This window comes from Gossypium arboreum, chromosome 4, assembly GCF_025698485.1.
Source record: "Gossypium arboreum isolate Shixiya-1 chromosome 4, ASM2569848v2, whole genome shotgun sequence".
Classification (NCBI taxonomy): domain Eukaryota; kingdom Viridiplantae; phylum Streptophyta; class Magnoliopsida; order Malvales; family Malvaceae; genus Gossypium; species Gossypium arboreum.
In genome coordinates this window covers 8,022,764-8,034,490 of record NC_069073.1, presented here as the reverse complement: position 1 = coordinate 8,034,490, position 11,727 = coordinate 8,022,764, and the positions used below count along the sequence as shown (strand labels likewise).

Genomic DNA, 11,727 nt, shown 5'->3' with positions numbered 1-11,727 from the left:
GTGTAATGAGTTGGAAGGAAGCCATGAAATTCATAAATAAAAATAAAAGAGGAGTAATCACTAATCCTAAACATGATGGAATAGTGTCAGATGCAAAAGGTTCTCCCTTACGGTTGAATTTGTATTACATCTAAAATCAATTTTTATCTTACATGTTGGTATTTTCATATTCGTATTTTAGTTGATGTAGTAATATTATCTCCAAAATTTAAATTTGTATTCTTTCCAAAGAAGTTGCAACTTAACAGAAACGTTACCCAATAATGGAAACAAACATAAAAATCTGTATAACTAAGTGGACTACTATGCAATCCATCCGGAATTGCTTGCCCTATTGAAATCCACAAGCGCAAAAAACATGAATAAACAGCAAAAAAACATAACTGAAATTCGTGAAACAAAAGCATATATATTATTATAAGCACATAATAAATGAACCCAAATGCGTATCGAAAACAATTATAAATTTTGTTTATTTATAAGCACAAAAGAAATTCCTCTTCTCTATCTTGAATACCCAGCTTTGGGATCAAAGTTGGCAAATTGCAGTGATGATGGAGAATCCTAGTTTCACTCTTTTACTTGTCTGTGTCTTATGCATGTCCTCAGTGGTACAATGCAAATACAACTGCCCCGAAAAGTACGATCCCCATGTTATGCAAGAACGATACCAACGATGGGTGGCCCGACATGGCCGAAAGTACAAGAGCAAGAACGAATGGACATTGCGGTTCGGGATATACAAATCCAATTCTCAGTTCATTGATTGTGTCAATTCACAGAACCTATCATTCAAGTTGACCGATAACGAATTCGCAGACATGACAAATGATGAGTTCAGGGCTATGTATTTGGGTTACCAAAGCATAAGATCTCCATGTGAGAGCAACAGCAAAGGCTTCGCATATGACAAATATCACAATTTGCCAAAAAGTATAGATTGGAGAAAGAAAGGTGCCGTTGCTCCAATCAAGAATCAAGGCCAATGTGGTATGCCTCACTTGCTTAGTTAATGAATTGTTCTCTTTAATCAAGCATGAATTTAACATCACTTACCTTTTAATGATATACAGGGAGTTGTTGGGCATTCTCAGCAGTGGCAGCCATAGAAGGGATCAATCAAATTAAAACGGGGAACTTGACATCTCTTTCGGAACAAGAGCTCATCGATTGCGACACCGACTCTCTCGACCAAGGCTGCAACGGTGGACACATGGTCCAAGCGTACGAATTTGTTATAAACAACGGTGGAATCACCACTGAGAAAGACTACCCATACACGGGAAGAGATGACACCTGCAAGAGGACACAAGCTAAAAACCATGCAGTAACAATTAGTGGGTATAAGAGATTACCTACCAACAATGAGACAGCTCTGCAAATAGCAGTTTCTCAGCAACCTGTATCGGTCGCCATCGATGCAGCAGGGCTCGAATTTCAATTCTATTTCGGAGGTGTGTTCAATGGAGATTGTGGAAATGAACTCAACCATGGAGTTGCAATAGTTGGCTATGGAGAAGTTCTTAATAAAAAGTACTGGATAGTGAAGAATTCATGGGGTACTGAATGGGGTGAAGCTGGCTATGTAAGGATGGAACGTGGAGTCTCTGATAAAAGGGGTCTTTGTGGTATTGCAATGGATACTAGTTACCCTGTTAAGAAGTGAACAGCTTTTTCAGTGAAATTGGCCTAGGAATTCTGTTTGCTTATTGAAATATTTAACTTCCTTTTATATGTTTTATAATTATAATTTAAGAATACATGTTGAAGAAAAATATGTGTGGACTTGCAAAACTTGCGATGTGACCATGCACGAATGTAATATAGAGAGGTAGTTAGATAATCTTTTTCTTCATTTAACTGATTTAACGTTTTCTTTAATTGATTATACGCCTATTAATACCATAATATTTATTCAATTCATTGGATAAATAATTATAATTATTTAAGAAGTTGCTCTTGTTTATGGCTGCAAATGCAACTAAGAATCCTCAAGCAACTACCCCTTGAAGACACACCTATGCTGTCTTCATGATTATGGTATCCGCCTAATATGTCAATCATGTTAGCTTCCTGTAACTCATCATTTCCTTAAACGTGGTATGTATGTTGCTTTTCGTACTTTATTTTCCTAAGGGTAAATATATATTTTTGGTACATGAATTTGGCTTCAAGGTTCAAATTGGTATCTAAAGCTTTTTTTTGTCCAATTAGGTTCCTAAACTTGGCCTCGATGTTCAATTTGGTACCTAAACTTTTTTTGGTCCAACAAGGTGTCTAAACTGTTTAAATTAATATATGAACTTGGCTTCATAATTCAAATTGGTTCAAATGATTCATTTACCATAAGTACTAATTTACACAAAAAAAGTCAAGTTCAGATACCAATTTCAACTAAAAAACTAAGTTTACGTACCTAATTGAACCAAAATAAACTTTAAGTACCAAGTTGAACTTTATAGCCAAGCTCAAGTACCTAAGGACAAAAAAAAAAAAAAACCTCAAATGCCAATTTGAACCTTGAAACCAAATTTAAATACCAAAATATATGTTTAACCTTTTCCTAACAACCTTAAAAAAGATAATAATACTCATTTTAATGGTAAAATTAGGCAAATATGCTAATTTAAAAACAAAATTAGGAATTTAAACCATTTTCGTTGAAAATTAGGGAAATAGGTTGATTTTGGGACGAGATAGCGCCACTAGTAGGGCGCATTTTCGCCACGTGGCCCTACCGCGTGCCAAAATTGTTTTTAAAATAAAAATAATATATATAAACCGTTGAGACCAATGACCACATTTTTTCAACCTAATGATGCCTTTTTTCCCTATATATACCCGTTCATTTTCAAATTTTTTCATTCAATCCTATTGATCTATTCTCTCAACTTTTTTGTTCTTAATTTTTATCCTAATCTCTCAAAATTTTCTTCTCATTTATTTGATTTTAATCATTTTAAAAATGTCAATGCCTCTTATTAGAATTAAGTGACTCGAATCCTTATTTAAATAAAATACGTTGGTAAAATAAAATAAAAGTAAAATCCATATAGAACTACACTTCTTTTATTTTATTTTAGAATAAGGTTTTTAAACCTTAATAAACTCCATCTATTTTATATTGATTAGAATAAAGTGTTTAAATCTTACTACACTCCTATTAGAATATGACTTTACAATCCTATAAATAGACATAGTCTATTCCTCTTATAATTATTCGAATTCGACATAGTGAATTTTCTTCTCCTCTGCCCGTGGTTTTTTCCCGAAAGGGTTTTCGCGTAAAATCTGTGTATTTTTTATTTTATTTTATTTTTGCAAATTGGTATTCGAGCTTCCGGGTTGTTCATCTCGGTCACAGTAATGGCGTCTTTGAAGTATGAAATTCTGCTGTTGGATTGCAACACCAGATTTGCGTTGTGGCATATTAAGATGCTAGCAGTTCTTGTGCAGATGGATCTGGAGGATGCCCTGCTAGGGATAGATAAGATTCCTTCGACATTAACAGATTAAGAGAAGAAATGTAAGGATTGAAAGGCGTTAAGACAATTACATCTGCATTTGTCCAATGAAATTTTGCAGGATGTGATGAAGGAGAAGACCGCTGCTGTATTATGGAAGAGGCTAGAACAAATATGTATGTCGAAAACTCTAACAAACAAGTTGCATATGCAGCGATGTCTTTATGCTCATCGTTTGGAGGAATGTGCGTCTGTACACAAACACCTAACAGTGTTTAAAGAAACTCTCTCAAACTTGGAGGCCATGGAGGTTCAGCATGATAAGGAAGATCTAGGGTTGATTCTACTTTGTTCGTTGCCCCCGTCTTATTCAACCTTGAGAGACACGATTTTATATAGCTGCGAGTCTCTCACAGTTGATGAGGTTTATGATATTTTGACCTCGTATGATAAGATAAAGCATTTTATGGTTAAACCCGACTCTCAAGGAGAGGGTCTCATTGTTCGTGGGAGACAAGATGGGAATGCTGATGATGATCGTGGAAGGACATAGGAACGAAATCCTTGCAGTAAATCTAAGGGTAGATCGAAATCTTCAAATAGAGGTAAAACTTGTAACTTTTGCAAGAAGAAAGGGCACATTAAATCTGAGTGCTATAAGCTACAGAACAAGATTAAAAGGGAGGCTGTGAATCAAAAGGGAAAACAACCAGAAAATTCTGATGAAGATGATGTTGTAGAAGACTATAGCGATGGTGAAATTCTAGTCGCTTCTGTTAACAATTCTAAAGTGAGCGAGTAGTGGATACTTGATTCAGGCTACACCTTCCACATGAGTCCCAATTGGGATTGGTTTACAACTTACGAAATAGTGTCTGAAGGTGTTGTTTTGATGAGAAATAATGCTTCGTGTAAAATCACAGGTGTTGGAACAATTAAAGTTAAGATATTTGATAGAATTGTCAGAATACTTAGTGACGTACGACATGTTCCAGAATTGAAGAGAAATTTAATTTCGTTGAGTACTCTTGATTCAAAAGGGTACAGATACACAGCTGAAAGTGGGGTTTTAAAGATTTCCAAAGGTTCCCTTGTTGTGATAAAATGGCAGAGAAAGACTGCCAAGTTATATGTTTTGCAGGGTTCTACTGTTACTGGTGATGTAGCTGTCGCTTTCTTTTCCTTGTCAGATGATGATATTACTAAAATTTTGCATATGCGCCTAGGGCATATGAGTGAGAATGACATGGTAGAATTGAGCAAAAGAGGACTTCTTGATGGGTAAGGAATTTGCAAACTGAAGTTTTGTGAGCACTGTGTTTTTGGGAAGCAAAAGAGAGTTCGATTCACCAGAGGAATCCATAACACGAAGGGAACATTGGATTATATTCATTCTGATCTGTGGGGGCCATCCAGAGTGCCTTTGAGAGGTGGAGCTAATTATATGCTAACTTTTATTGATGATTTTTTCAGAAAAGTCTGGGCGTTCTTCCTAAAGCAGAAAAGCGATGTGTTTTCCGTATTTAAGTCTTGAAAAATTATGATTGAAAATTAAACGGAAAAACAAATAAAATACCTCCGTACAGACAATGGCATAGAGTTTTGTTCTGATAAGTTTAATAGATTGTGCAAGTCAGAAGGGATCATGAGACACTTGACAGTTAACCATACTCCACAGCAAAACGGAGTTGCAGGACGAATGAACAGAACGATTATAGAAAAAGTTCGATTATGTTGTCAAATGCCAACTTACTAAAGTTGTTTTGGGCAGAAGCAACCTCTACTGCATTTTTTGATCAACCGACCTCCATCCGTTGCCATTGAGAAAAAGACTCCACAAGAGGTATGGTCTGGTAATCCTGCTAATTATTCTAATTTAAATATCTTTGGGTGTCCTAGGTATGCTTATATTGATAATAGAAAATTGGAACTGAGATCCATTAAATGTGTTTTTCTTGGTTATAAAGCTAGTGTAAAAGGGTATAAGTTATGGTGTCCTGAAAATAAAAAAGTTAAGATTAGCAGAGATGTTGTTTTTGATGAAACTGCTACACTACCTAACTTATCTCTTAAAGACTCTTCCAATAAAGAAAATCAAAAGCAGGTGGAGCATCAGATTAATATAGAGTCGACTCCTCAAACCAGTACAAAAATTGAGAATAGAGTTGCTTCCTCACCACAATACTCTATCGCTAAAAAAAGAACTAGAAGAGAAATCAAACCTTCGAAGAAGTATGCCTAGGCTAATCTAGTTGCTTATGCTTTAAATATGGCTAAAGATATAGATGCAAACTAAGAGCCATCTAATTATTCTGAGGCGGTTAGCTATGAAGACTCAGAAAAGTGGATGTTTGCTATGCAAGAGGAGATTGAACCACTCTACAAAAATAGAACATGGGATCTTGTGAAGCTTCCTAAAGGTAAAAAGGCTGTTCATTGTAAATGGGTGTTTAAAAAGAAAGAAGAGACTTCAGGAGTTGAAGAACCTAGATATAAAGCAAGGCTTGTTGCAAAGGGTTACAGTCAAATTCTAGGAGTGGACTTCACAGATGTGTTCTCCCCAGTTGTGAATCATAGTTCAATTCGAACTTTGCTTGGTATTGTGGCCATGCATGATTTGGAGTTTGAGCAGTTAGATATAAAAACTGTATTTTTGCATGGAGAACTTGAGCAGGATATTTACATGCAACAACCAGAGGGTTTTACAGTCTCAGATAAAGAGGACTATGTTTGCTTACTGAAAAAGTCCCTTTACAATTTGAAACAGTCACCAAGACAGTGATACAAGAGGTTTGATTCCTTTATGACTTCTCATGATTTCAAAAAAAAAAAAATAGTTTTGACAGTTGTATTTACTTTAAGAAAAACAGTGATGGTTCTTTTGTGTATCTACTTTTTTATGTTGATGATATGTTGATAGAAACAAAAGATAAAAAAGAGATAAGAAAGATCAAAGCCCAACTAAGTGAAGAATTTGAGATGAAAGATTTGAGACCAACAAAGAAGATACTTGGTATGGAGATTCTCAGAGATAGAAAAGCAAGTAAATTGTACCTAAGTCAGAAGTGGTACATTGAGAAAGTTCTTTGCAGGTTCAATATGCAAAGTGCTAAGCCTGTTAGTACTCCTTTAGTAGCCCATTTCAGACTTTCATCGGCTTTGTCTCCAAAATCAGATGATGAGATTAAGTACATATCACATGTTCCATACTCTAGTGCAGTGGGATCTCTCATGTATGCTATAGTTTGTTCACATCTAGATTTATCATATGCAGTCAGTGTAGTTAGTAGATACATGGTGAATCCCGATAAAGAACATTGGAAAGCAGTTCAGTAGATTTTAAGATACTTACGAGGTACTACTGATGTTTGCTTACAGTTTGAAAGAATTAAAGATGGAGTCATTAGGTATGTTGATGCTGATTTTGCTGGAGACCTTGATCAAAGAAGATCTCTCAAAGGTTATGTCTTTACAATCGGAGGTTGTGCAATCAATTGGAAAGTTACTTTGCAAACTACAGTCGCTTTGTCTGCCACTGAAGCTGGGTACATGGCAATTACTCAGGCTTGTAAAGAAGCTATTTGGTTGAAGGGACTCTTTAGTGAACTCAATGAAGACTTTCAAATCAGTACAATATTTTGTGACAGTCAGAGTGTAATCTTCCTTGCAAAAGATCAAATGTTTCATGAGAGAACAACACACATTGATATTTGGTATCATTTTGTTCGTGATATTATTGCTCGTGGTGATATTGTTGTGAGCAAAATTAGTACTCATGAAAATCCTGCAGATATGATGACTAAGTCACTTCCTATAACCAAGTTTGAGCATTACTTAGACTTGGTTGAAGTTAAACCCTTAAGGGGTTTTATGGAAGAGGTGGAGAACTTGTTCATTGAGAGTTCGCGATGAAGAACTTGTTCATTGAGAATTCAAGGTGGAGATTGTTAGAATTACGTGACTCAAATCCTTATTTAAATAAAATACAGTGGTAAAATAAAATAAAAGTAAATCCATATAGAACTACACTTCTTTTATTTTATTTTAGAATAAGGTTTTTTAAACCTTATTAAACTCCATCTATTTTATATTAATTAGAATAAGGTGTTTCAATCTTACTACACTCCTATTAGAATATGGCTTTACAAGCCTATAAATAGACATAGTCTATTCCTCTTGTAATTATTCGAATTCGATATAGTGAATTTTCTTCTCCTCTGCCCGTGGTTTTTTCTTCAATAGGGTTTCCAGGTAAAATCTGTGTGTTTTTTTATTTTATTTTATTTTATTTTCACACCTCTAATTCATTTGGATCACAAACACATTTTCGACGTCCAATTACAAATGGTAAGAAAATATTATTTTATATTATTTTATTTTAATTAATATAATTATTAAGTTGCTAATAATATTATTTTTTATATTTTTTATATTTATATAACTAGGACGAAGATTAGATTATTAAAGCTTATATACACAATTTAAGTGTGAGAGTAGCGCGTGTTATTGAACAACACTTGGAAGAGGCTGGATTCTTACATGTGTTCCGTATGCTTGGCAGGAAAAACTTGGAGTCTGCACTTATCAGTACTTTGCTGGAAAGATGGAGACCTAAGACACACACATTCCATCTTCCATGTGGTGAGTGTACGATTACAATCGAGGATGTGGCATTACAACTCAGTTTGTCAATTGATGGGCCAATTGTTATAAGGGTAGTGCATGTTGGTGATTGGAGTGCAATTTTCCACCAACTATTAGGCAAGGTGCCGAACAAGTTTAGTGATAGCTGAATAGATATACAACGGCTAGAAGATAAATTTTAACATCTCGATAACTCTTTTAGTATAGTTGAAATACAATAATTTGCTTGAGCATTCATACTGAGGTTGATCGGCGGTCTTCTAATACCAGATAAATCTCGAAATCTAGTACATTTAAGGTGGTTCTTATAACTAATCGACTTAAAAGAAGCTGAACAAATTAGTTGGGGATCAGTTGTCTTGGCTACATTATATCAAGTGATGTGTTAGGGAACTGAAGTATAGAAAATAAAAATCGGTGGTTGTATACTCATTTTTTAGTCATGAGATGGTAAGCTTACCATTTTTACATCTACGAATAAACTTCCTTTATTAATTTTCACTCGTAATAAGATAATATTCATTTAATAATATAATTATCATATTATTTATTTTCATTATTATATTTTTGGAATAACATATTATTTGAATAGGTGGAATAATGAAGTAAGTTATGTGGGTATACCAAATGAGTTTGAAGATATCCAGTTATCGTTAGATCAATGGCTAGAAGTCAAGGTTAGTTTTTGAAATATTCAATTATATAATAATTACATAAGGATTTGAAATTCAATATTAGGTATGTAATAAAATTTATAATTTTGTAATGTAGTTTGAATGGATGTGATACTCTAATTTGAGAATTCTAGAATGCATCCTGACCGAATTTTTGACGAATCACAATATTTGGCATGTTGAATAGCCATTGATAGTTTTTGCAATGGTTGAGATGAACGAATCTTACAGAATGATGCGCCAATTTGGGTTTGTGAAAAATATACTGTCCTCACCCCAAGAGCTCGATGAACTTCACAAGATTGACTTGCGGGGAAACACCGATGAAAATCGAATTTGACGACCTTCGATTACATGACACAGTTTAAACTTCACGGTAAGTCATATCTATTTTCGGAAGAGGAAAGGAGTAGAAAAATTTGTCATAGAAGGCTAACAAGACCCCATTTGAGGTTGCGATCGAGAGTACATGCATTAAGTTCATCATAATCTCCAACCTCAAATTTTATACCGATGGATACACCACCTATTGATCAGTATGGATACCCCTAACCCTTCTTAGTCTTCAGATTAGGGTTACAGAGCATTACTATGCAAATTCGAACAATTAAATTCAAAACATAATTACTTAAAAATTTATCGCAAACCTAGCAAACATCTATACATTTGAGCCTTAAATCAGGCCTTTGAGGCCCTAAAAATAGTTTGAGATCAATCTGAGACTAAATCGAAACAAATCAAAAAATTTGGAAAAAAGTTAAAAATTTTGAAAACAGGGGTCACACGGTTGTGTGGCTAGGTACATGACCTAGCCCAGATCGTGTAACATCGAACAAAGAGATACACGACCATGTCCCAGTCCGTGTAACTCACTGAGTTAGGTCACACGGCCATGTCTCAGGCCATGTGCCAGACAGTGTAATTCTCTGACTTGTGACACACGACCGTGTGACAGCTCGTTTCCCAAGTTGTATGCTCCATAATTTGACCCTAAAAATAAGCCATTTCAAGACCAAAACAAATCCAATCATCCATACCATTTGTGCATACATTTAATAGACCTAAAAATCTTTCAAAACACATTTAACATACCAATTCAAACAACTTATTTCATATAACCAATATGCCATTCAAAGGCACCACATTTATACTAAAACCACTTCAATCATAAAAGGCTATATTGCCATTCTTTAGACACAAAACCTATTTCATTTAACTACCTAATGACATTAATTTCAACCATTCACATATTACCATAAACACACCATAAGGTCCATATATTACAAGCACTTAAAAATGACCAAAACACTTAAACTTGCCTAAGCATTATAGGTCTAACTTGCCAAAATATGTACTCCAAAGTCTTATTCATCCCAAAATGATCATTATCATACTCAAAGACATTCATTATAAAAAGGTCCTATACATGTTATTTTATTCTTTCCTATACTTATATCAATCCACATTTTTGCTCATTTCATTCAAAATTCAAGGAATTTACCATTTAAACAATTTAATCCTTAAACCTTAAATTCAAAAATCACTTAACAAAACAAGGTTGTTTAGCAATCAAGTTTAATAATCTATCAATAAAAATTAAAACACATTAAAAAACAATCATGGAAAGTCCCTCAACCTTTAATAGTTTTTCAAATTAACCCCTAGGCTAAGTAGTTTAAGCTAAAATGAGCTCAAAAACATAAAAATCACAAAAAGCAGGTTACAAAATCTTACCATGCAAGCTCTTGAATTGGCTGAACCTTAAAGCTATAAAAATTGTGTTTTATCTCTTCAATTTTTGGTGGAGAAGACGACTAATGAAGATGATACTAGTTTGTTTTATTTTAATTTAAGATCTATTTATTAAATTACTAATTTACCCTTAGTTTATTAGTTTACAAAATGACAAAAATAAATCATAATTGTCCATTAACTTTTCATATGGTATAAATACCATCTAAGTCCATTAGCTTTCTTTTCCATAGCCATTTAGTCCTTTTAAACTAATAGAATTCAACTTTTGAATCTTTTTCAATTTAATCCTCTTTACCTAATTAACCATTTAAACTTCAAAATTTCTAAATAAAAATTTAAAACTACCTTAAACTAACCCTATAGACATTAAATAAATATTAAAACATTTACTCACTCGTCAGAATTGTGGTCCCAAAACCACTATTTTCGACACCACTGAAATTAGGCTGTTACAATTAGGGCTTTTACTAACCCCATGGTTTTCATGTTGGAAAAAATCAGATTCAAAAACGATTTTCTTGCACAACAGAAAATTAAAATTTTAAAAATCGAGTCAGTTTGTGATATTTATAGTAATAAACTTTTTACCAAAATCGCACCTATGTTTTTAGCTAGATGGATCCTTGTCATTTCTGGCTTTCAACTGAATGACCTTATCTGTTATTCTCGTACCACGAACTACTTTGAGTGTGGCCTCAAACGAAGTTGAATCAAACACAGAACCATAAATTATTTACTTTACTTTCAGTGAAAAAAATCTCTTTCCAATAGAAATCGTTAGAATTATTTTTTCCGGAAAATAGAATTTATACTTGGAAAATAAATTCTCACTATTTTCAAGTAGAATAATAATATCTTAATATTGGGAAAGGTGCCCATATTGTAGTAAACATGTAATTGTTTTCTATGTATTTGAACAATGAATAGATAAATTTCATAGTTCACTATTATGTCATTTGTATTTCTATCTTTCATATTTTGTATGTATAGCGAAATTGTGACAAACAAATATTACCTCATTGATTGTCTAAGTTAAAATTGATGATAAGTGGCATTGTAAGAACATTTACATTGCGAGAAAGATAACTTACTTCAGTAGATGATCTAAACGAGTCCGTAATCCCGTAAAAATCAAAGTGAGCATTTGATTTAAATACTTAGAAGGATTATTATGTCGTCTACAATTCCAA

General features: G+C 33.7%; 1 protein-coding gene across 1 annotated transcript; it reads left to right on the top strand.

The window, feature by feature from the left end:
• Positions 1 to 448: 448 nt before the first annotated feature.
• LOC108459900 (ervatamin-B-like) lies at positions 449 to 1,865 on the top strand. Its single transcript, XM_017759302.2, has 2 exons — positions 449 to 990; positions 1,074 to 1,865. The coding sequence occupies exons 1-2, from the start codon at positions 552 to 554 to the stop codon at positions 1,664 to 1,666; spliced, it is 1,032 nt and encodes a 343-aa protein (XP_017614791.1). The 5' UTR covers positions 449 to 551; the 3' UTR covers positions 1,667 to 1,865.
• The last annotated feature ends 9,862 nt before the right edge of the window (positions 1,866 to 11,727 follow it).

Bases quoted from the DNA above. Each gene is read 5' to 3' on its own strand.
- LOC108459900 (XM_017759302.2), top strand. From the start codon at position 552: ATGATGGAGAATCCTAGTTTCACTCTTTTACTTGTCTGTGTCTTATGC. The intron at 991-1,073 runs GTATGCCTCACT...AATGATATACAG, and splicing joins CAAGAATCAAGGCCAATGTG to GGAGTTGTTGGGCATTCTCA.